This window comes from Nyctibius grandis, chromosome 26 (genome assembly GCF_013368605.1).
Source record: "Nyctibius grandis isolate bNycGra1 chromosome 26, bNycGra1.pri, whole genome shotgun sequence".
NCBI lineage: Eukaryota > Metazoa > Chordata > Aves > Nyctibiiformes > Nyctibiidae > Nyctibius > Nyctibius grandis.
The window spans coordinates 5,721,757-5,747,210 of NC_090683.1; the positions used below are offsets into that span (position 1 = coordinate 5,721,757).

Genomic DNA, 25,454 nt, shown 5'->3' on the forward strand with positions numbered 1-25,454 from the left:
CCGCAGGCTCACCCCGTCCCCCCTTACCCTCAGGTCGCCGTTGGTGATGTGTGAGGCTGGGAACGAGGCGTAGAGCGGCTCTTTCCGGTAGATTTTAATGATGCTTCTGTCCTGGATATCGCTGAAAGGAGAAGTGGAGCCATGAGCACCGCGGAGAGGCGGCCGCTGAGCCCCCAGCAAGTCCCAGCCACAGCACTGCCCCCACACCCACCCTTCTGCTTCCAACCCCACCAATTTCACAGAATCACAGAATCAATGAGGTTGGAAGAGCCCTCTGGGCTTATCGAGTCCAACCATTGCCCTGACACCACCATGGCAACCAGACCAGGGCACTAAGTGCCATGTCCAGGCTTTTCTTAAACCCCTCCAGAGATGGTGACTCCACCACCTCCCTGGGCAGCCCTTTCCAATGGCTAATGACCCTTGCTGAGAAGAAATGCTTCCTAATTTCCTCACTGTGATGCTCTTAAAGAAAAGCAAATCAATCTGTGGTGGGTTTCAGAGCCCCGCACCCTCACCGGACATCCTCCAGCTCGTAGAAGACGTTGCGCGACTCGTCCTTGATGAGGATGGCCGTGTTGGGAGACTTCAGCATCCCCATGGTGAGCTTCTGGGGGAACATGTGGACGATGAGGGCGTGCAGGGTGTCCATGCTGCTGATCTCATGGGTGATGTGGACGCGCCTCGTCTCGTCCCCAAACTGCAGGAAAAGGACCCCTGGAAGCAGAGGGAGCGGAGAGCGGGGAGGTGAGCCCACAGCCCTTCTCTGTGCCGCACCGAGGACGTGCCGAGGCCAGGGATGCAGGTCCCTGTGTGCAGGGGGACCTCTGGCCACCCAACCTCAACCCTGGAGCAGCGAGGCCGAAGGCAGCTCATCCCTCTTGGCCGCCCAGAGTGGCGTGCAGTGCCCCCTGCTCCTCCAGGTACAAACCAACCCCACGCCCGGCACACACAGGAGCGGGCAGGGACGGTCGGCAGTGGCCAGGCAGCCACATGCCGCCCATCCCAGGGGGTGCTGAGCCCCAGGGGTACCTGGCGAACGCAGCTTCGTCTGGCTGGTGGATCGGGACAAGGGCAAGCTCTGCCGGAACCGGTTCATCCTGCTGAAGCCCAGCGGCAGCTCCGCTTCCGACATGGTTTCCAGGGACTCGGCCGAGGCGAAGGAGAGTTTGGCTTGATCGGCCAAGCCGGGCTGGGAGCCCTGGGAATGTCGGGAGCTCCTCGTCTGGAAGGGGAGAGGGGAGAGGTCAGAGGAGGGCAGTGCTGGGTACCCCGGCCCCGCTCTGCTCCCTTGGATGCAGCAGTGTTTCCTCCGAAGCCCAGTGACAGGATGGAGCGGCTCAGGTGAGGCTGAGCCACATCCAGGGACACTCAGTCCTGGATCCTGAGCCACATCCAGGGACGTTCAGTCCCGGGTCCTGAGCTACATCCAGGGATGCTCAGACCCGGGTCCTGAGCCACATCCAGGGATGCTCAGTCCTGGATCCTCAGCCACATCCAGGGATGCTCAGTCCTGGATCCTCAGCCACATCCAGGGATGCTCAGGATCCACATCCAGGGATGCTCAGTCCCGGGTCCTGAGCTGAGTCAGCACACCGACACGGTCCAGCTCCATCTCCTGCTCTGAGCGTGTCCAACCCTTCCCTGTCCCCTTGGCTCCCGCTCCAGGCACCTTCCAGCTCCCCCCCACAACCCACCGCACACAAACCCAGCGCGAGGCAGCTGGTTCCCGAGCCCGGCCTCGCGTGCAAGCGCTGGGATAACCTTAGCGATTACGGGAGGTTACACATCCATTACGGCAATGAACCAGCTCCCGGGGAACATAAATGCCCGGCTCGTTCTGGAAGCAAAGCAGCAGCGAGGTTTATGGCTGCCTGAGCCGGGGGAACGTAATGGCTTTGGGTTTAGAGCAGGAAAAATTTAATATGCCACGGCCAAGCATCTATCGAGCACGGGAAAGTTCAGCCTACGGCCACGGGCTCCTCCAAACCCGCAGCCGGGTCCCCTCAGACGCTGCCTGCCCGTACCCCCAAACACGAGGCTGGGTGCTCCAGGCTCACGGAGAGAACAAACCAGCTCCCGGGGTGTGGAAAAGGCGGCGTGGAAGGGACAGCAGCTCTATTTTAAGACCAAAAAAAACAACAACAAAAAAAAGAAAAATCAATCTGAAATGATAACAGCCATCATCATCATTTAAATTCGACATTAATTGGAAGATTTAATTAATCCTGCAGGGCGGGGTTTTCTAGGACTTGAAATGTTCTCGCTGGAGCTAATTGCTGGAAAATTGGCTGCTTAGTTTTGTTGGTGTTGCTCTAACACAAAGCACCCGGCGCGTGGAGGCTTACATCAGGAGAGGGGAGCGGGGCTGGGTGGGAGCCGGGCCAGCGCGTCCCCCAGCACCATCCCGGGGGCTCTGTGGGGGCCAGGGAGCTGCAGTGAGCAGGAGGCGATGGAGACACCCCAGCTCCTCTCCCCCCTGTTCACGGCGGGCAGGTTCGGGGGACGCAGCAGCTGGTTTTGGGGCTCCCCCACCTCACACAGCCCCGGGAGGGCTTGGGGTGACCCATCCCGGGCTGTCGTGGTCTGGGGTCTGTAGGGCTGTGCCCCAGCTCCCGAGCCCGGAGGGATCCCTGGACACAGGGCAGCGTGTGGCCAGGACACGACCCACGCTGCCACGACACAACCCACGCTGCCACGACACAACCAGGATGGGACCCACACTGCCACGACACGACCCACACTGCCAGGATGGGACCCATGCCGCCACGACGTGACCCACGCCACCAGGGCTCACACCCCGTCCCCAGGACAGGTTTGTCTGGAGAAAATAATCATAAATAAAAATGGCTGTAGCCAAGGAGGGGAATCGCTGCCTCCCCCCCGCCGTGGCACACAGAGACCACGTTGCCACGTGGCATCCTTGTTGCTAAGGGCTGTCGTGGTGTGCGTGCCTTGGAGCATCACCCCAATGCCCCATGGTCCCTACAGCCCCTATAGCACAGCACCCCAATGCCCCACGGTCCCTACAGCCCCTATAGCACAACACCCCAACACCCCACGGTCCATATAGCCTGCAGGATGGATGTGGGAGCAGGGAGAGCTGCCCCACTCCAGGTGAGCTCAGACCCCTCCTGCCTTCTGCCTCTGCCCCAGGGTTGCAGCTGACCTCAAGTAATTAAGCTCATCTGCTGGGGCTAATTATGGCATCAGTCAGGGAAAAAAAAAAAAATAAAAGGAAAAAAGGGCAAGATGGAAATTAATGGATTTTTAGCCCAGAAGGGACGGCTCTGGCCTGATGCTCAGCACAAAGGGCGCAGGGAACGGCTCGAGAGGGACCCAGCGGCCCCACAAAGCCCTCGCTGGCACCGTGGCGAGAGGCACGCAGCCCCCTGCCCCACACCCCGTGAGATAATACGTTAAGTGACAACTCAGCCCCCACCCATCCTGCCACTGGCTGCTGCCACCAAGGCCACGGCTCACCCCGAGCACCTTGGGACACTCTCATGGAGCTTCATCCATCACCGCGGAGTCCGAAAGGGGTGCCCAGATCCCTGGGGATGCTTTGGGGGGGGGCCCAATCCTGCCCTGCTGGGTGCCACCGTGGGATGAAGAGTGCCTGGACCTCTCTGTGCATCATCAGGATGGATGTCCCCTGCTGTCACGAGGGAATGTGTCACCCCACCGAGCGCTGCCCGTCCAGAGGAGGGGGAGACGAGGGGCTGCGGGTGCTGCCCCAATCCTGGCTCTGGCTCCCCGTGGGCTGAGCTTTCGATCCGATGCACGATGGAAATAACCACCAAACCCTCGCCACCACCTCGGGAAGGGGAAGGGTGGTCTCCATCCAGCCCAGACCCCCACGCAAAGGGCTCCATGGGCAGCGGCATCTGAAACCCACCCGCGGGGGCTGGAGGGGAGGGGACGCGGCTCTCCCCCCTGCTGTCCCCGCGCCGCGGCGATGCCACGCTGGGAGATGACCCATTTCTTGCTGAACCAGCGTCGCAGCGCAGGGTTAATACGGCGCCGGGCTGATTTCTGCGTGTGGTGGGAGCTGTCGGGGCTCGGGGCCAGCACCAGCATCTCCCCCGGAGCCCGGGGTCCTGGCACCGCGGCTCGGGGCGTGGGAAGCAGCGGGTTCAGGGGCAGAGCACGGAAGGAAGGCGAAGGAGCGCAGCTGCCCAAAAAGCAAAACAAAAGGTGCCCAAAAACAAAACAAAAGACGCCCAAAAACAAACCAAAAGCCACCCAAGGCCACGGGGCAGTGGTGCGGGAGCTCCGGCCCCAGCTGGATCGGGAGGGCAGAGCCGTGGTGGACAGGGCGATGGGCACCGAGGTCGGGGTGGCTGGCAGGAACCCGCTTGCCCTCTGCCAGGGAGCGGTTTAAAGCCCCCCCGGAGCCTCCTGCGTGCTGGAGCAGAGGAAATGGTGCTGCTGCAGAAGCATCAGCGAAGCTTTGCCCCTCAGGAGTGTGCACTGGGTGATGCTTTGGGGGTTCTCCCAGCGAAAACCCGCTCGCAAAGCACCCGGCTGCCCCCGGGGAAGGCAGCAGGAATGTCCCCCCCCGCACTGGGGTGTCCCCAGCCCCTCCCGGGGAGCCTTATATGAAAGAGGTGGGATAGGGAACAGGGGGACACTTGGGGGCTTTTGTCTTTTATCTCCCCAGAGCCAAAAAAAGACACAATTAAGCGATTCTTTCAGCTCCTAAAACTCCCAACAACCCCTTTACTGTTGGCGCTGAAGCAGCTTCACTACACCTGCCTGGCCAGGTAAGGATGCTTCTCTCCTCCTGCCCTCCCCTTCCTCCTCTTTGCCCCCATCCCTCCCACACCCCTCTTCCATATTGCCCTTCCCAGTGGGAGGGAGCGGAGGGTTCGTCACAGCGCAGGCGTCGAGCCCCCGCCAGCACCCCACTCCCACCCACGGCGATGTCCGAGGCGACCCGAGCTGCTCGGGGCTGCTCCAGCCACGGTAACAACATTATTTGCAACAAGGAGAGTGGGCAGTAGAAGGGGGGTCCCGGAGCACCCTGCTGAGCCGTGCCCAGGGCACACAGCTCCTCTTCCCAGCTCAGCCCAGGCTCTGCAGCCTGTCCTGGCAGAGAGCAGCCCCTCTCCCCTCCCCAAACCCACCCGGGACAGCCAGAGCCCAGCCCACAAGCCCCCACACAGACCTGCACTCGCCGCTGGGATCAGCCCTCGCCGTGCTACTGCCACGGGCAGCGTCCGGCCCCACGCTCAGCCCCTGCCCAGGACCCCAGGGAGGAGCAGCCGGGGCTGGCAGCAGCCCCTGGCCCCCCCCAGCTCACGCAGGGATGATGCTCTGGAGCGCGTTCGGGCATCGCCCGTGCCCGGGTGGACGGAGCCCTGCGAAGGTGCCGGGCAGCCGCGCTGCTCTGCCCCGCTGCCGCCGTCCACATGATGGGATAAAGGCGAGGGCCCCCCAAACCCGCTGCAGCCAGCTGGGGAACAGCTGGCACGGAGCTGGCGAGCCCAGCCCTGGGCAAAGCAACGCATCCCGGTGTTTACCGAGTACATAAACCCCCGGCTCCAGCCCCTGGTTGGACACTGATCTGGATTAATTCCTCATAATCCCCCTCTCACCATTTAATCCGGCATCTGACCACAGGTCCCATCTGGCGGGGTGCTGAGCTGCTGGGGTGGGCCCCAGCACCCCGATGGTCTGGGCTGTGCTGGGAATGAGGAGACCCCACCACCAGCCTTCAGCTGCGATGCTGGGAGCGGGGAAGGACATTTCAGATGCTTGAGCCATCGCTGGGCTGTGCTGGGAGTTACCCCAGTCATCGGGGTGACCTGCAGGCACCTTTCTGTGCCACCTCCTGGCACAGCATCCCTCGGAGCCGGGGTTGGGAAGAGCCATGAGAGAGGGTAACGGGACCCCTCATGTGGGGCTCCCGCCTCATGCTTCTTGGCCCCTTGCTCTGCATCACTCTTCTCCGCCCCTGCCTCTGTCTCCCTATGTATTAAAAAAAAAATAATAATAAAAATCTCTGTTTCTCTCAGCTGGTATCTGCACCCCTGCCCTCGAGGTCTCCTCCCCTGAATTCCCAGACTTTGGCTCACTGGAGCCGGAGGGGACGGTGGCACCGCAGGGCAGGGCCAGCGTGTGGCAGCGGGACGGGACAGGCACCGGCGGAGGAGACGGCCAGTAGGTACAACCCAGGGCTGGAGGGGAGCATCCCTCAGAGCCCAGCCCAGACCTGTCCCCCAGGTTCAGCCAAGCCAATCTCATCCCACGTGTTTGATTCAGGGTAGTTCAGCCCAGGTCTCAGCGAAGGGGTACCAGCCGTGCCCTGCCCTCTGAGACACTGGGATGAGAGCCCATCACCTTGGTCCTGGGCTCCAGTGACGGCTGGAGGGGCCCCTGGGGACAGGGAGGGCTGTGCCATCAGTGCCCCAGGGCGTGGGACAGTGGACCCTTGCAAAATGATCCCCAGTTGGTGCCTGAAGAACCCCTTTGAGCTTCCCCAGCCTGCCCAGCTCACCCCATCAGGAGCCTGGTCACCACCCGGCGCAGCTCTGACCCTTCTGCCAACAAACCGCCGCCAGCGCGTCACAAACCGCTCCGCTCATTCATTCATTCCTTCCTAACGAACTCCTTAATTATTGATGCTCCCAGTGAGTGAGTCAGCGAAGAGCTGCCAGCTGTTTGGTAAGAGGAGCAGAGCCCAGGTAAGGGGACACTGCCCCAGCAGACACCTCCTCGCCTCCACTCTGGCTGCAAATCCCTCCCAGGGAGCAACCCTGACCGCAACACAGCATCCCCGGCACCTGGGCATCACCTCACTCGCCCCACCAGCCTGGGCATCAGCTCTCGAGTTTCAAACCAGTTTCAACCCAGTTTCAACTCAGTTTCAGGCAGGGCAGCCCAGTTGTCCCAGTACTACCTGCCCAGGCAGAGGAGCCAGGAGATGCCCAGCTGTGAAGAAAAGGAGGAAAAACTGGAGGTAACTGAGGCTGCAGCAGCAAAGGGGGAAGAAGTGAGACACCCAGGGTGCTCTGAGCATCATACGAAGGGATATATGACATACCACGAGTCTCCTCCATCCGAGGGGGTTGTGGCCTCTCCATCCTCCCCACCAGCCCCCACCCCTCGCGCCCCACCGCCGAATTAAAAGCGAACCGCTCACGGCACCAATAATTCACCCAACGCCTAATGCTCAACATTTTGTCAGGATTATCCCGATTAACCCAGAATTAATCCTGATCTCAATGTTAACAGGATTAGCGTTAAAATCGGATTAGTTTGGTTTTTTTTTTCAAACAGGACCCCTTGACTAAAGGAAGGGGCACATCCCCACCAGATGTGCACAGCCTGCTGCCAGCAGCCAGATGTGAGCGGGAGCCGGGCAGGAGGCGCGGGTGAAACGGGGTGACCCCACAGCGAGCATCCCAGTGACACCAGCACCCCTCGCGCCTGCCCTGCAGAATCCTCCTGCTCAAGGGGATGAGCAGGAGCCCGACGCTCAGATGTCATATTTCCAAGCAAAAAACCCACCCTTTTGCCCTCGGACACGGCCCGCCCGGCTCTGCAGGGGACACGGGTGGCTGCTTGCCCCTTCTCTGCATTTTTTCCCCTTCCTGCTGGCACCACCACCCTCCCGCCTTCGCCTGCCTGATGAATATTTAAAAGCCTGGATCCTCTGCAGCCTCATGAATATTGACGGCTGCTGGTTGCCTGCCACGGTGAAGGTCCCTCTTGGTCCCTCACCAGGCACCAGTGGGGTCGGTGGCAGCGCTTGGGATGCCCGCACGGGAGGAGGCAGCTCCAAGGGCTGTCCCCATCGCACCGCACAAGCCCAGCCGTGCTGAGGACTCTGCCTTCAGCCCCCAAAAACACCCGCTTTCTTCCCAAAAGTGCAGGGGTGGAGCGGTGTCGCTGCCAGCAGTGAGCTCTGGCACCCAGGGCAGGGCTGGAGCTGGGAGTACCCATGGGCGCAGGGACACACCGTGCCCACTCATCCTCTTCCCCCGGCACCGGCTGTGACCTTGGCTCCCACGGGGAGTGGAACCATTAACCTCCCAGTGAAGGCAGGTGGCCTTTTGTTCCTGGAGCTGTTTTCCCCGTGCCCCGACCAGGCTGGCATCCCTGGGGACAGGAGCATCCCTGGGGACAGGAGCATCCCTGCCACAAGACCCTGCACATATGGGCAGGGGGGGATGCAGAAACAGGCCTGATCCAGCACCCCCCGAGGCCGAGGCGGTCCCAGGAGATGGATCACGGAGGGGTACGTGGCACTTTTAGGGGTGGGGGTGCCAGTCCTGCCTCCATCCCCGCTACCCCAGCCCTGCGTGGATGTTCACCCCGGCCATCCCCTTCCTCGCTGGGCCGCGTTCAGGCCCTGCTCTCTGGCAGCGCTGCCTCGTGTGACAGCATCTTCCAAAAATAAGCAAATTACTGCATCCTTCGGGGCGGCTGGTGGAGGGGAAGCGGAGCCAAGGGTGAGCAAGCAGCAGAAAGGGGATGAGGGGGAGAAGGGACGAGCCCTTGCTGGGGGTCGCAGCCACCAAGGGCAGGGAGGGGAGCCAGCACGGGGACTTCAGGGTGACAGGTGACAAGGCTCAGCTCTTCGGCATCCGAGGCATGATTTGCTCTAACAGCTGTACACGGGGAGGCCGGGTGCTGGCTGACATGTGCGGGTGCCTCTCGGGGAAAAGGCTTGGAGAAAAAAAAGTGCAGAGAAAAAAAACAACAAACCAACTTCAGCGGCAACAGCTGGAGGGAAACAGCCCCAAATGTGGGACGCCAGCCCCGATGTGCAGCTGCATCTCCCTGGGTACCCTCAGACAAGTCACCTCGTCCCACCCCACCTCGGTACCCCCGTTCCTGCACTAAGGATGCTGCCTTCATCCCTGCTGCCATGACACGGTGACAACACCCAGCACGGACAGACAGCCCAGCTCTGTGAGCAGCTCCCACGGACGAAAAACCAGGCGATGCCCCAACACAGGGAGCGAGGAGAGGGTGGGAGCAGGCGCTCAGCAGCTGCTGCCCGCTCCTGGGTACCCCCCAACATCCTCCTCCCGCCAGCAATACAATATTAGGCAGCAACCGTGGGTCCCCGAGGGGCACCAAGGCCACCGGGAGGGCGGAGGGAGGAGGGCTGGCGCAAGAGCTGCAGGATTATGGGCTAAACCTGCCTGCTATTTGCTCATCTCCTGCAAGTAAATACCTAAATTCCGCTGCCTGCCTGTGACACCGGCGTGGCAAACGCCTGCGGCGAGGTGGCAACGGCTCCTGGGGACGAGACGAGGCTCTGCGGGAAGGACGGAACCACGGCCCGATCCCTGCTCAACCCATCAGCTGCTGCTGGGGCTGGAGCTGCGCGGTTACAGCGCGGCGTGGGGGGGACAGGGGGATGTGGGGGACACGGCGCGACGCGGGGGACATGACCCCAGACACTTGTTTTAAAGGCAAACGTGTCCTGTCCCCCCCCTTTCTCCCTTCCACGTCCCAGTCGGTTTGTCCCCACCACTAGAGTTTTATTTTGGGGAGAGAGCGGGGCAGGGGGGGGGCAGCTTTCCCAGCTGACGGCCAAGCCTGCGGCTACAGAAGAGCCCAGGGGACGCAGGTGGCTGCGGTGGCCTCGAGGAAGCCCCCAGCACCTGCGTGCTGGGACCAGTCTCCCCGCAACAAGCCATCCCCAGCTGCTGCTGGCTCACGCCCCACTTGGTAGCGGGGTCAGGCAGCTGGGGACCCCCTGGGCTGGGGAAAGGGGGGGTGATTTAACCCGTAACGGGGTTATTTCCACTGCAGATAGAGCCAGAGAAGATGCAAAGTACTCCCAGGTTTGGGGGGAAAAACGTGTCGCTCTAGAAAACGCACCCTGTGAGGCTGCAAAGCCCCCGCCGCTGCCGAGGGGACCCCGCCGGGGTGGGGGGACCCCGAAAGCTCATCCCCAGTCCACAAAAAATGGGAAAAAAAAAAAAACCCACAAGGTTTTTGTGCCCACCCCCCTCGTCCAGTCCCAGGAATGTCCCCGAGAGCACGTGGCTGGAACGGGATGGTGGGAACTGAGACAGCTGAATATTTGGGGGGCCGCGGGGTCTCACGCCGCAAGCGCTTCAGGAATGGAACCTCGGCACAAGTGCACATATTGTGCATTTCCCGGCTCCTCCGCTGCCCACCAAGGAAAGCGCCTTGTTTTTTCCACAGGAAGAGCAAACCCACCGGGGACCACACGCCAAGGTCATCCCGCAACACGGCTGACCTTGAAGCGTTGCCACCACATCCCTGGGCGAGGAGGAGGAGGAGGAGGGAGGAAGGGGAGCTGCGGTGACACGCCTGCTTCACCCTGCCAGACAATGGGGCGACTTCACAAGGTGCTGGCGGGGGTCACCGGGCGCGCACGGACCCTCGGTGCTGCAAGGAGACCCCCGTCAGGGTCCCCTCTGTGGAGCCTGGCCAAGGTGGGTCTGGGCACGGAGATCCCGGTGCAATACAGCAAACGCTCACGATTTCACCATCCCGCAGCAGCTGGTACCGTAACGCCCACGCGAGAGAGCGGAGGATGGAGATGGAGATGTGATGGGCAACGCAGGACAGAGCCCACCCCCAGCCCGTGGGGCGACGGGGGTCTGAACAAGGGCAGGACACAGATTCACCCCTCTCAGAGAACACGTTTGTACCTGTACAACTCAACCCAAACGCACAAGATCCTTCTCACGAGCTTAAACTGCTGCTGAGCTGAGAACAAACTACTCTGGCACAAGAAAACCTGCATTCCCACCCCCCTACACAGACACAGAAATGAGGCAAGGGTGGAAAAATGCATGCACTTCAAACAGAAGCATGAAAAATCAGAAATACTGACCTTAAAGCTCCAGTAGTTGGGTTGCTAACAGAAAATAAAACAACAAAAGAAAACAAAACAAAAAACACCATTAAGATTCTGGTTTGACTTTAGTTTTCCTTTTGAGAATTGTCGGCTTTAAACTGCAGCATTAAACCTGCTCTCGCTTCTGCTTAAAGTCCCCTCCCGGTGGGTCGCTTAAGCTTCATGCTGGCGGAGGGGAGCGGGGACATGCGGGTGGGCAGGGATGGCGACGGGTGTTGGGTGCAGAGCGGGCATGGGGGAAGCGAAGCAGAGCGAAGCGGGGAGCGGGATGGCAGCCCAGCATCGCTGCTGGGGTCACTGGTGTGCCACTGGGGTCACTGGTGTGCCCGCACCATCCTGGTCAGGCTGCTGCCCTGGGAGTCGGCGCTGGAAACCAGAATAATTTTCATTTTTAAAGGGATTTTCCAATCCCCCCCGCTCTTTGTCCCTGCTGCCTCCCTCGACTGCTGCTTCGCAGCGTTTCCATCGGTGTCAGCGCGATGTGCTCCGGCGAGTGACAGGAGCTGGCATCGCCTGCAGCCCGGCGAGCTGGCAAGCTCGGGAGCTGCTTCTCCCAGGCCACTCGCTGCTAATCACCAGTGGGAGCTGGCACCGAACGCCCCGAGGATGCTCGGAGCTGCGGCTCGCTGCAACCCACCCCGACTTGGGACCCCTCCCAGGGCAGCACCGGGCTCACACAGCCAGGACGGGGCTGCAGGAGCCCAGCAGGTCCTCGGGGGACAACATGGGGACGGAGAGTCCCCCGGGGCCAAGCATCCCCAGCATGGGCACAGCGAGCTCCCGGGGCTGGTCCCCTAATGCCCGCACACCCCAGCCCGGCAGCAGCACCCGGTACCCCGACAGCGGGTCTGAGGAGACAGCAGCGGTGGCAAGAGGGAAGCTACCTCTGGGGACAAGTGTGATCCACCTTGGGGGTGGGGTGGGAGAAACGGGGGCAGAGCAGCTTTGGTCCCAACGGTATTTTTATTGGGATCAAAGTTCTTCGCTGCTCTTTTCTCCCCTCTCACACCCACCTGTTGCCTGGCTTTTTTACAGCATTTATTTCCCCACCACAATCACCATGGCTGCTAAACTAGTGTTACTTAGAGGATTATATTATTATTATTATTATTAATTATTATTATTATAAGGCAAGCTCCCACACCAAGCTCCCAGTCCCCATCCACCCCTGCAATGCCTGGCGGCTGCCAAGGCGTCTCCTACCACAGTGCTCTGGGAGCAGAGAAGTTGCAATAACATTAGACCATCACAGAGCATTTATCCAAGGACTTTAACAACCCATTAGCAGATTTTGGGGGTTGGAACTAGATGATCTTTAAGGTCCCTTCCAACCCAAACCAGTCTATGATCTGCTGCTGGGGTATTAACCCTTCTGCTGACACGGTAAATAGAGGTCTAGTCTACATGTACAAACACAAATTCACCTCCCAGACTCATCTCGAGCATCAGCAGGATGCTCTGATTCGAATTCAAGCTGCAGTTCACATCAACATTCCATAAGACATCAGTAGACCCAGACCAAGTTCTGCCTCAACCAAACCAAAACTGTTTTCAAAGTGATTTAAGTCAGAGGAGCGCAGTGTTTTCACGCAGCCAAGCCTCAAGGCACAAAGGTCTTTTCCAAGGGCACACTGTGACTCAGAAGCAGAAGCAGAAGCCCAGAGCCGTGATTACCAGGCACTATTAGATAACAACCAGCAGGAGCCAAGCCTGTCCTGGGCACGTAAAGCTTCTCCAAAACACCAGGAGCTCGAAAGTGAGGAACTGCCTCAGGATGCCTTTCGGTCCTGAACGAAGGCATAGGCTGGCTGCAGCAGCAGCTCTGTGCAGCCTGAGCTCCTGGTGCAGGATGCTGGGGGTAAGATGCTGGGTACAAAATACTGGGCACGAGATGCTGGGCACAATATGCTGGGGGTAAGATGCTGGGTGCAAGATAATGGGCACAAGATGCTGGGGGTAAGATGCTGGGCGCAAGAGGTTGGGGGTAAGATGTTGGGGGCAGGATGCTGGGGGTAAGATGCTGGGGGTAAGATGCTGGGGGTAAGATGCTGCCCCGGGGAGGGCAGAGCAGGGTGCCTGGTCCCTGGAGCCAGGGACATGCTGCCTTTGCCCCAAGGGGCTGCTCACCCCACTCTTGGCTCCTTCGTGCTTTGAATGGCTGCAATGGGCCTCCACAACGGGGTCAGGGATTGCAGCCAAATCCTCCAAGCACTGCCAGGAAGAGTTGTGGCCAAACCAGTCTGTCCCAGTCCCTGAAGGGCCCCAACCCAGTCCGTGATGGGAGATGATGCTCCTGACTTTTTCCTTCTGCAACTTTTTTTCCCCCTCCACGCTGTTTATTTTGCTGTTGAAGAGTCTCAGTAATTTTCCTCAGACCCTGATATTACTGATCCTATCTCGTGCCAGCCCTTGGTATGTATTTTATTTATTATTTTAGGATGACTGGACAGGCTTATCACAAAGCCCATAAATTACAACCCCACCGCACACAGTCACTCCACAGCAAACCAGCGAGGAGCCTGTCTGAACCCCAAGTGCCGTGGGAGGGAATCAGGAATATTCTGGAAGCGATTCGAGCTGGTTAGCAGGACCTGGAGCATGCACTGGGATGGCACGGCCAGCACCCACCCTCTCCCAGGTCCCTGGGTCCAGCCCCAGCAAAGCCCCTTCGCTGGCAGCCCCGGGGCGGTGCGGGACCCCCCAGGCTCTGGGCTGATGGGGGATGCGCTGCCCGCCCTGCCCGTACCCCGCCGAGAGGCAGGACCATCCAGGGCCGACAATCTGGTGCTGTCTGCCAGGGCCAAGCGGGCCATGGACACCCCCACAGAGACCTTTCGGGGGCTCCATCTGTCCTCGCGGGCGCTGCTGCCGCTCCGGCGCTTTGCCCAGCCGGTCCTGCCGTTCGCTCGTCCTCCCCCCACCCCAAATGTCCCAAAGCAAAAAGGACACGTTCCCATGGCACAGCACCCCAATCCGGGCACAGACACCCCAATCTGGGCACAGACACACTGCTCTGGGCACAGACACTCTGCTCCGGGCACAGACACCCCGCTCCGGGCACAGACACCCCGCTCCGGGCACAGACACCCCGCTCCGGGCACAGGCTGCACCCAAGGAGCTGGCAGTGAGACCAGGGTGGCACAAGCAGCCACAGCCTTAAACGCAGCCACCTCCCTCCAGCTCCCCCATAGAATCACAGAATCATTTTGGTTGCAAAAGACCTTTAAGATCATCGAGTCCAACCGTTAACCCAGCACTGCCAAGGCCACCACTAACCCGTGTCCCTCAGCACCACAACTAGTCATCTTTTAAATCCCTCCAGGGATGGGGACTCCACCACTGCCCTGGGCAGCCTGTGCCAGTGCTTGACAACCCTTTTGGTGAAGAAATAAATAACCCCAAAGCTGGGTGACGGAGCAGGGACAGCCCGAGCGCTGCGCCCCGCGCCCCTGCCAGCACCGCGGCAGCCGGCCAGGCTGGCAAGGGTGGATTTGCAGAGCGAGCAGGGAAGAGGAGAGGGCCAAGGTAGAATTAACATATCGCTGGCTCTTCAAAAGCATCAAAGGGAGATAATGGTCTGAGAGAGGATTTGAAGCGACAGCCTTGTTACAAGCGATAAACCAGGCAGCTCGCTCGCAGCAGAGCTGCGCAGAAGGTATGAAGAATTACAAAGGCTGAGATTATAATTACAATGAAAGTCATGTCCATGATGCTGCAAAATGATGGACTAACCAGGGCTGGGCCCCCCCCCGAAGCATGGACAGCTGCAGGCGTGCGCTGCGGAGCTGGAGCCCGCGTGAGAGTATAACATGGGGCTTGGGATGCTCCTGTGACCCCCCAACGTGAGGGAACCCCTGCACCCATGGGTGCTCGGGGAGATGCGCCCGCACACACGTGTGCTGCAGAAGGGAGGAAAACCAGAGCTGAGGGGATGCAGTGAGGAATATTTTGGAGTTAAGTTAAAAAAAAGAAATAGTCTTGGTGATATCGACCTCTTCTCCCAGGCAACCAGCGCTAGGACAAGAGGACACAGCCTCAAGCTTCACCAGGGGAGGGTCAGGTTGGACATTAGGAAGCATTTCTTCTCAGCAAGGGTCATTAGCCATTGGAAGGGGCTGCCCAGGGAGGTGGTGGAGTCACCATCTCTGGAGGGGTTGAAGAAAAGACTGGACATGGCACTTAGTGCCCTGGTCTAGTTGCCATGGTGGTGTCAGGGCAATGGTTGGACTCGATGAGCCCAGAGGGCTCTTCCAACCTGGTTGATTCTGTGATTGTCCCAGGAGAAGATGGGAGGTAAATGAAATCCGAGTGAGTCACCACCTTGACCAAGGCAGCCTTCCCCTCGTTAGCAATTACACCACAAACCCGGCCGTGATTAACGAGGCAGGAGTGGCTGCATCCCTCTGCAATGGACAGCAGCAGCGTCCCCAGCACGCTCCACCGACGGCAGGGACGGAGGCAGTTTCATCGGCTTTTTAATTAACTCATTTTCAGGAGTTCCAGTTTCTGATAGAGTCCCCCCCCCCAGGCACAACGTCTTGACAAACAAAAAAATCTCCTTGAAAAATAACAGCAAAGTGAATTTAATCTGTTTCTCCTTATTAAAGTTTTTGAACGCTTTGCAGCACGGGAGAGACTGAATTAAAGCGGAAACAGCAAAATGACAAGATAAAGAGTCGAATGAGAACAGCAACCAGAGCAAGGAGGGACAGGGACACGGCACGATGCACGTGCTGTCACCTGCGGTCCCCCAGTTATTGGGGAAGGAGCTCCCAGACCTGAGCGTCCCCGCACGAGACAAGCCGGGATGCCAGAGCGCTGGGGCTCGTTCCCCCCAGCCCTGGGCTCCTAAGGGCCCTCGGGGGGTCACCCAGCCCAGACCCCGCCATGAACAGGGCACCAAGACGCTTGCTTTGCTGCTCCTCTTGCAGGCACAGGCATCCTTAGGCAGAGCCTTGGGTTTCACCACAACCCTCTCCAGTCCCCAGCCCAAAGAGGCTCTGGTGGCCATCAAGAGGTGCCATCAGAGATGCCGCAGCGGGTTGTCAGAGCGACCCAAAGGTGGGCATCACCGACAGACCCCAGCCCCGCTCCTGCTCAAAGTTTGCCCGCAGGACCACCCCGTCCCCCCCCCTCTGCCCACGCACCAGCCTCCCCTCCACGAGAGCCTCGCCAGCTCTCCAGCAGCAATGACAGCCTTGACCTACAGCATCTCTAGGGCAGCCCAGGTGACAGCAGAGCACAAACACCTCTGGCCATCAGTGGATTTGCACTCCTGACCCTTACTCAAGCCCCCTCCTTCCCTGATGCCAACACAGAGCGAATGAGCGATGCCCACCCGCAGCGATGCACCCCCGAGCAGTGATGCCCCGGGCTCTGCTGAGGATCAGCCACACAACTGCCTGCTTGGGCTCCAAAATCTCCCTTCTGTGCCCTCCACGTCCAAGGTCGGGGATCCCTCCTGCACTGCAGGTTCCCTGGGGTCCGGGCTTGGTGCTCAGCACATGATGGGGAGGGGCAGGGGGGTCTCTGCCCCATCGCTGCCTGGTCCTGCACCCCCAGCACAGGGACCAAGGTCTCCCCCACCCTCCGTCCTGCTCCCAGGGAGGGCGGCCAGGGAGCAGGGCCAAAGGTTTTGGGGGGACGGCGGGGAAAGCAGGCAGGAGTCAGATCAGATGGCAGAGTAGCTATGGCAACGGGCCGGCGTAGGTGGACCGACACAATGGGGACATGCAAGGTAAAGCGGGCAGCGAGCCGGCAGCGGGCATCGTCTGCTCCCCACCACACACAGCCAGCGACAGCGCCAGGGCCCGACCCCGAGAGCTTTGGGGTGACCTCCCCCCTCCCTCAGGTGCCTCCAAGCCCAGGGAAGCTCATCCATCCCTGCAGGCAAAGCCCCGAGCAGCCCCACGGCAAGGGGGGCCAGACCCTCCGCAGGGTCCCCCGGACCCCTGGCACCCGCAGCTCCGCCAGCACCGCAGCCATCCCCCCGGGGGGCCACGGCAGCCGCGACCCCCCGCCTCCCACCGCACGGTCCCTGGGGGTACCAGCACCGCGGGGGGCAGCGGGGTGCTGCCCCCCACCCTGCCCAGCAGAGCCGGGGGGCAGAAGCAGGAATATGCACACCCCTTCCAGGGTGGTGGCACCGATGGTAGTGCCGGCATCGCGGTGAGGAACTGGGAAGCACTGGGAGCCCAAACGCACCGAGGGGAGCACACCAGGCACATCCCACCTGCCACTGGGATGGAGCCGGATTCAACTCCTGGTGGGCATCCACGGGGTATCTCCCCGCTGCCCTGTACCCCAGGCTCATTAATGCCCTCCCCAGGGCTGCCATCGCTGTCACCGACGCAGCCGTGTTTATTACCCGCTTCCTCCTCGCTCTGTGCACAAAGCCCAAGGAGAAGTGGGGAGACCCACAGACCTTCGCATGACTCCCAGGGCCCTGGTTCCCAGCCAAGCCGCGGGCCGGGTCTCTTTTAATCAGCCAGGAATTGCTCCCAGTACGGAAAAAATAAAGCGAATCAATAGAGGCAGCTCCGGCTGCAGTCACAGGGACACACACACGCGCTCGCTCCTGTTCCTCCTGACAGCCCCGCGCGCTCCCCTCCACCATTACAGCAGCTTGACACGGCTCACAACACGCTCCCCCTCGAGACCAAGGGCAGACCCCAGGAAGAGCCACGAAGGGCCCCGCTTCTCGCTCCCACCGCCCCAGCAAGCTCCCGCCAACCCCTTCGCAAGCCCCCGTCACCCCTGGTTCTGCAAAAGCAGAGTGCCCAGGTACCCCCCGCCCTGCCTGTGCGGGGGCACCCCCAGCCCGGCCAGGCACCCCACGAGGACAAGACGGATGCCAAGCTCACGCCAGAGCCACCGGCACCTCACTGCGTGCCCAGCTCCGGCGCCTCGCGGGGGGCTGCGGGGGGTGAGCTCGGAGCGAGGTGCTGTCGAGCTGCTTCTCCCGTCCCGGGGGTCCGGGTTGGGCACAGCCCGGGGGGCCCCCACCGTGCCAGCAGGTCCCCCACCGTGCCAGCAGGTCCCCCACGGGAAGGATGCTCGGCCAAGAGAGCTGGAGGCAAGACAACCCCCCCCGTATGGCGCAGGGCTGCTGCGTGCCCAGGCCACCATCTGCCCCTCTCCGGCTGCCCGCAGCAGGGGAGAGGGGAGCAGTGTCCCCCGCAGAGGGACAGGGACAGGGGTGACTACGTGGGGCTGCCCTGGGGAGAGGGGGGCTGCGCAGCGGGGCTGGCAGGGGCACCGTGTGCGCCGGGGGGAGCAAGGTGAGACCCCCCCCTTCAGCTGCTGCACCAAAGGGCAACGCAGGGACAGACAGCGGCGAGACTGGGAGAGGGGAGGGACCCCCAGGGAAGGGGAAGGCAGGGGGGGCTGGAGGGGAAGGGGGGGTGGAGGGGAAGGGGGGGGCTGGAGGGAGAGGGGGGGCTGCCCCCGCTCTAGCGCTGAGCCCCGCGGCCAGGGGAAGGGCACGACCGGGGGCATCGGTGGGTGCCGGGGGTGGGAGAGGGGGACCGGGATCTCGGGGTGGGCGACCGGGGCGTTTGGGGAGGGGGACGCTGGGTGGGAGCGACCCCCGGGGGAAGGGGAGGTCGGGGGGCTGCAGCAGGGGGAGGCGGACACCGGGATACAGGAGGAGACCGCGACACCGGACCCGCACCCCGCGGAGGGATACGCCGCGCGCCGCCGGACCCCGCTCGCCCCGGTACCTGCGGCAGGTGAGGCCGGGCCGGGATCCGCAGCGCCGACGGGCCCCGCTCTGTCCGGCTCCGCGGGCCGCGGCGGGGGGTGTCCGGGGGGGGGTGCGGGCGGGGCCGCTGCGCGCGGCGCGGAGCGGAGCCGCCACCTCCCGCCGCTGCGGCCCCACGCGCGCACGCGCCCGCCCGCCCTGATAGGGGAGCGGTCGCCATGGCAACCGCGACTCCACCTGCTGCCGCGCCGCCGCGAGGGGGCGCGCGCGCCCGGTAGGGGCGGGGCTGGGACGGGGGTGAGGAGGGGGGAGCTGGGGGGGGGCAATGGGGCGGAGAGGGTGTGGGGTGGGCACGGGCACACAGGGCGTGCACACACGTGTACATGCACACACACATGTGTGCACACGCATGTACGTGCACACACATACCTGCGTGCACACGCATGTACGTGCACACACATACCTGCACGCACACACGTGTACACACATACCTGCACGCACACACGTGTATGTGCACATACATACCTGCATGCACACGCATGTACATACACACGCATGCACACACGTGTACGTGCACACACATGCATGCACACGCATGTACGTGCACGCACACACACGTGTACACGCATGTACATGCACACACATACCTGCATGTACATATGTGTATGTGCACATACAAACCTGCATGCACGCGCATGTATGTGCACACACACACGTGCATGCACACACCTGTACATGCACGCACACATACCTGCACACACATACCTGCATGTGCACATACATACCTGCATGCACACACGTGTACATGCACACACACATGCACACACCTGTACCTGCACGTACATACTTGCATGCACACATGTGTACATGCACACACACCCCTGCACGCACACACGTGTACGTGCACATACATACCTGCATGCACACACCTGTACATGCACACACACATGCATACACACACGTGTACATGCACACACATACCTGCATGCACACACGTGTACGTGCACACACACAAACCCCCGCTCCCCTGCCCTGCCTGCAGACCCAGCCCCACGCACCCCCAGCCCCAGATTTCAGCCCCCCCCTCCCCGTCACACCAGCACCCCCCTGCAGAGCAGAAAAGCAGCCGAGACCCCCCTGCTTTACTGGGGGAAACTGAGGCACGAAGCCACCTGCGGCCACCCAGCACCACTGCCCGCACCCCTGCCCTACACCCCCCCACAGCACCCCACAGCACCCCACGGCGAGGCCGCAGCAGCCCCGGGGGCACCTACAGCTGTGCTGGCGCTTACTTATTTACCCCAAAGTTGGATTTATTCGGGGCAGCTGCAAATCTGACACTGTCACGCAGCCACCGACCGACACCGTAATGCTCAGCTCCGGCCTTTGCCTTTTCTTTTTACCCTTCAGCAGAACTGAATAAGCTTAAAACCGAGCTTTTTTATACTTTTTTATACTTTTTTATACTTTTTTATACTTTTTTATACTTTTTTATACTTTTTTATACTTTTTTATACTTTTCTTTAGACCTGAAAGAGGCGCGTTCCCACTCCAGCCCCGCTGCGGTGTTTAACCCCACGAGCTGCGAGGCGCCCAAGCGGACAGGGCTTAATTGCCATACAGGGCTTAATTACTTATAACCCCTTCTTTTTTTATACAATTTCTCAGTATAAACCCACGCCTTCCTGGTCCGTACGCACCCTCTGAGCCCCGTGTAGAAACCCACATCCAAAAGCAACACAGGCACTAGGGAGGGGCGATGGGGTCACCCCTTTAAACCATCATATTGTTATTTTTCTAAACATTTTCCTAACGTTAGGGTTGGCACATCCCAGAGCATCAATGCACAGGGGAGACGAGAAACCCGGCCGTGCCCTCCCTCTACTGCCCGATTTCCCCCAATTTACAGGATTTACCTGTAAATTTTTTAAAAATTATTTTTTTTTTCCCTGTTGTTTTATATACATATAATTAAAATTAATATTGCACTCGAATCGCACATCCCAGAGCATCAATGCACAGGGGAGACGAGAAACCCAGCCATGTCCTCCCTTCTCCTGCCAGATTTCCCCCAATTTACAGGATTTCCCTGTAGATTTTTTAAAAAATTATTATTTTTTCCCTGCTCTGTTTTATCTACACACAATTAAAATTAATATTGCGCTCGCTCCCCAGTTCCTACACACGAGCACAACAGCGTTTCGCTGCAGGCTTCGCCACGCTGAAAGGGACGCTGACATTTATGAAACGTTTCTATTCACTCTGATTTTGTAAACTCTCTCATGTGTAATTTTTTTTTTAAAAAAAAAATAAACCCCACCAAGCCCTGTGATCTGAAACGCCTGCCAGGCTGCCCTGGAACAGCAAAGCAAGTTTCAAACATTTCAGGCAGCCCCAGAGTGTTGCAGCCCAATGTCATTTAAAGGTTGGCACCCTGAGTTTCCAGGTTCATTTTCTCCCTGTTATTATTTACCACCTGCAGGGAAAAGGAATAAAAAAAATAAAAAAAAAATAAAAAAATAGAAATTTTCTTGCTTTCTTTTTTTTTTCTTTCCCCTCGTGCTGCCTGTGGTTGGGCTGATGGATGGGGCTGTGCCCCTGCCCAGCGCCTGGCCCGGGGTGGGATGGAGGGGCCACGGGGAGCCCTCACCCCTCTGCTATCGAGCCCCAAAAAGCCACGCTGGGTTTGAGCGGTGCCAATAGATGCCCAGACACCCCCGGTCCCACTGGGCACCCACGGCCCCAAGTGGGGGGGTTCAGAAATAAAGATAATTCCAGAATGCAGATCATCTTATAAAAATCCTCCGAAGTTTATCAGACCCCGAGTCGGCACGAGCTGGACTTTAACCCCACCGGTTTCCCTCACAAAGCTCCATGTCTTTGCCCAGGAGCCGTCGCCTCCGTCCCTCAGGGACGCGGCTGCTTGGAGATGATATAAAATTTCTTCCCAGCCGCTTCCTCCGCTCGCCCTCCCGGTGCCGTTGTGCAGAAGTGCCAGTTTCGGTGGGGATTTACGGCTGCCCCGGGGCTGGGGCATCACTGTCACCCCGAGGAGGAGTGGGGTGGGCTCCCCAGCACCCTGGTAAGGGTGCCCAGACGGGGCACCCACTGTCCTGCTCTGAGGACTGGCTGGTCCCTGGGGCAGGATGGAGTCCCCCATGGGACATCCCCACGTGGACGTGGGTACCAAAGCCCAGGTGCCCCTTGCCCGCCTGCATCCCGTCCCGCACGGCACAGCGGCGTGTGCCAGGGCAGAGGTCAGGGTTTGCAGCCCAGGAGAAACCCACAGAGACCTGGGCTGGGTGTCACCCCTCCGCGGGGCAAATCCACAGGCCAGCTGCCCCTCACGGCCACCACACCCCCTCCTCTGCGTGGAGAAACATCCCTCTCCTCCCCACGGCTGCCGACAGCCAGCGGGATCGAATCCACCCCTACGGGAGGGTAAATCTGCCTGGGACCCCCCAGCACTGGGGAGATGGGGGTGCTCACCCCAAGGGCTGGGGGATGCTCCCCCCAAAGGGCTGGGGGATGCTCTTCCTCAGACCTGGGGGATGCTCCCCCCCGGGGCGCTGCAAGTGGCCACCCATTTCATGCACCATCCAAGCCCTCACTGAGCATCTTCTCCTCCAGACAGCCCCAAAGGGCAAGGTGGGTCTCCATGCCCCCCTCTTACCCCAAGAAGACGCCCTTTACCTGGTCCCGCATGCGTTCCTGCTGCCCCCGGAGCGCCAGCGCGTGCTGCGGGTACTTGTTCTTCAGGTGGTCCATGAAGGCGTCCCGCTTGCGCTCCATCTCCGACTTCTGGAGGCCGGTGAGGGCCTCCAGGCTCTGGGCGGCGATGACGGTGTGCCGGCGCTCCGAGGTGTGCACCAGCCCCACGTTGGAGAAGCGCCGGGTGCCGTTGCCCAAGGTCCGGTACTCCCGCGGGTACTCGGCATCGTCCGCCGAGATCATGTGGGTGCTCGTCCTCTCGGGATCTGCACGGGGAGGGGGAGAGCAGAGCGGGGTCAGCACCAGCCCCGCTGCTATGGGGCAGAGGTGGGGTGCCAAGATTTGGGGGCGAGGAGGGGGTTTTAAGCTAGAAGGGGTAGCTGAGCCCAGCTGGGAGCGGGGTCATCTCTAGTGGGGTACAGCCCAGGGGTTGGTGGGCGCAGGGTTTATCCCCCTGCGATGGCCACGGTGTCCCCGGGCACGGGGCTGGTGGTGGCAGGAGATGGATGGGGCAGGGGGCAGCGGGAGGGATGGAGGGGCTGGGATGCCACCGACACCGCGATGCTCAGAGCAAAACATGAATAAAACAGCGTTGGGTCATTAAAACATCACGGACAAGACACGGGAGCCGGGCACCGCTCCGGAGCACAGACAGACAGGGGACACGGACACACAGACAGACCAAAAAGAAAATGAAATGGGGGCCAGGGCAGAGGGTCAGCCCCCCAAGGACCCCCGCCGGAGGGTCAGCCCCCCATCCTGCCGCTGCTGCTCCGGGAGCCAGCCCAGCCCTCGGGCACCAACCTGGGCATCGTAGGATGCTCTGCCTCATCCCAGCCCTCTGGCACAGCTCACCCCATCCCGGGTGGGCAGGGGGGCGAGCAGGGGGTCACGCGTGCGGCGAGGCCGAAGGGACTCATCCCTTTTCTGGTAATTAATCAGCTGCACGTTGTGATTTTAATTTCCATGGAAGTGGTGCCGAGCGCGCGCGACGCGAGCGGTAACGAATGCCTGGACGTCCCCGCACGCTGCCAGCGCCTGGCACCTCCTCGGGGGCTGCAGGACGAGGGCACCCCGCAGCCCCCAGCCCCTGCCCAGCCCCACGGCCACTGCAAAGCTGCCCCAGGGCACTCTCCACCACACCAAAAGCCGCTTTTGGGGGTCTCGTGCCACCTGAGCCTGTGTCACACAGCCCTGGGCTGGTCCCGTGCCTGCACCGAGGCCACGAGCCGGCTTTGCCACCACTAACTAGTTGGCAACGCACAGCGTGTGCTGCAGGGACTCACCGCGGCCAGGCTTCCTTTTCCGCTCACCGTTTAACCTTGATCCATTATTCATCTCCCTCCTTGTCCTTTTTTCCCCCCTTCCCTTCCTTCCCAAGCTCTTGTTAAGCAAATCATAGAGGGTTTTTTTTCCTTTTCCTTTAATTATTTATCAGCCCAACATATTAGCTTTATATCAACTGATTGTGTAATTAATGTAGGGCAGGACTCCAGCGTGTGCTACGGACGTAACTCCTCTGCTCAAGGTCACACAAGGGAGGTTGCTATGAGCCAGGTGGGGACACCACGCTCTCAGCAAACACCACGGGGACATCCTTACCCCCCCAAAGCTTGATCCCCTCTTTCCTCCTCCAAAAAACAACCAGTCTGCCCTTGGCCAGTCGCTCCAGCGCTCGCTCTACGACGGCAAAGCAGCGGAGATGTGTTGGGGGGCTGCATCCAGCCCCCAGCCCCAGCATGAGGTGCCCCTTGGCAGTGCCCTGGAGCAGCCTCGGGAGCAGCCAGGGAGCTCCCAGCTCCGGGTGGACGGGGCAGGGGGGTGTGAGACCCCCTGCATCCTCCCAGCACGGGCAATGTGCCCACCAAAGCAGCCCCTCTGCAGTGCCAGGTCCCCAGTGCCACTGGGACTCCCAGCACTGGAAATGGCATGTCTGGGAAGGGCATAACAGAGGGATGAAGGGGCACCCCGAAAGCCCCCGGCTGCAGCGGCGCAGGGCTGGGAGGAAGGAGCTGCAGCTCCTCTCCCTCGCTGGGGAGAGCAGCAGTGAGGAGGCCGGAGCGGGAGGAAGGTGAGGGATGGGGGCTTGGGGAGCGCGAGAGGGGCTGGTTCCCTGCAGCCCCCTCCCCGGTGCCTCCACCAGCCCCGGGTTCGGCAGCCCAGGGGTGAGGCTGCGCTCCCGGCTCCTTCCCACCTTCCTCCTCCTCTCGCTGCTGCTGATCCACGCATCAGCATGCAGCTCGCTGCTCCCTAATTACACGCTCCGGGAGCGGAACGCGCCAGCTCGCTGTCTCTCTGCCGACTACTAAACAGGATGATTTGAAAAGCCCAGCACAAGGCGCCCAGGGGTCAGGGCCAAGCCGGGGGCTGGCGGGGGCCACATCCGCTCCCGCATCCCTCCCGGGCTCCAGAGCAAGCGGGGGGCAGGCAGCAGCCCCAGCCCCACAGACCCCACGATCCACAAACCCCGCTAAGGCGAGAGGAGGAAAAGCCACCGCAGACACGCATGTCCCTGTCCCCACCTTCCCCTCCAGGTCCCAGCCTGGAGCTCAGAGACCGTTTGATAAGGGAACAGCCAACAGCGGGAGCACGGGGGGTCCCTCAGAAAGGGACCTTAAGCCACCCATGGTGCTCTTTGGTGTTCCCCTGGCACTGTGCACGGAGAGAGGGGGTAAATCCTTCCCCCCTGGCCTCACCCCAAGGGGGTAATTACATCCTGCCACCCGAAATCCTCCCTCCGAGGTGTTTCTCTTCCTCCCGTGCAGGGATGCCGGAGCAGCGGTACCCACGCACGGGCTGCCCCACTGCCGGCAGCGGCAGATCCTGGGAAGTGCTTCCCGGGGCTGCTTCCAAGTAGGTCACTGGGGTGGCAGAGCCGGTGGCTGGAGCCTGCCCAGGGTCCCCATCTCAGCACCATCCCAGCCCAGCCAAGCGAGGTGTCCCCTGGGACGTGTCCCCTGCACAGGGACCACCCCATCGCTTACCCGCGGGCGCAGGACAGCTTCCACGGCGGCCGGCAAACTGCTTCGGCGGGACGGCGGAGGCAGCCCCCAGGTCCCCAGGGGCTGAAGGCGGCTCCTTGGCCGGGCGCAGGGCTCCCACGGCAGCCAAAATCCCACGGTAAATCCTGGCGAGCCCCTCTCCGAGCAGCGGGGGGTTACGGGAGCGCGGCTCTCTTTGCCGATT

At 61.0% G+C, this 25,454-nt stretch overlaps 1 protein-coding gene across 1 annotated transcript in view; it reads right to left on the reverse strand.

The window, feature by feature from the left end:
• The window catches only part of SRCIN1 (SRC kinase signaling inhibitor 1), a 44,636-nt gene that overhangs the window by 14,136 nt on the left and 5,046 nt on the right, over positions 1-25,454 (reverse strand). The window contains exons 2-6 of the mRNA XM_068418803.1: positions 22,251-22,534; positions 10,832-10,855; positions 1,033-1,225; positions 519-717; positions 28-121 (exon numbers count right to left, since the gene is read on the reverse strand). Coding sequence (XP_068274904.1) covers positions 28-121; positions 519-717; positions 1,033-1,225; positions 10,832-10,855; positions 22,251-22,534 — 794 coding nt within the window. The remainder of the gene's footprint in view (positions 1-27; positions 122-518; positions 718-1,032; positions 1,226-10,831; positions 10,856-22,250; positions 22,535-25,454) is intronic.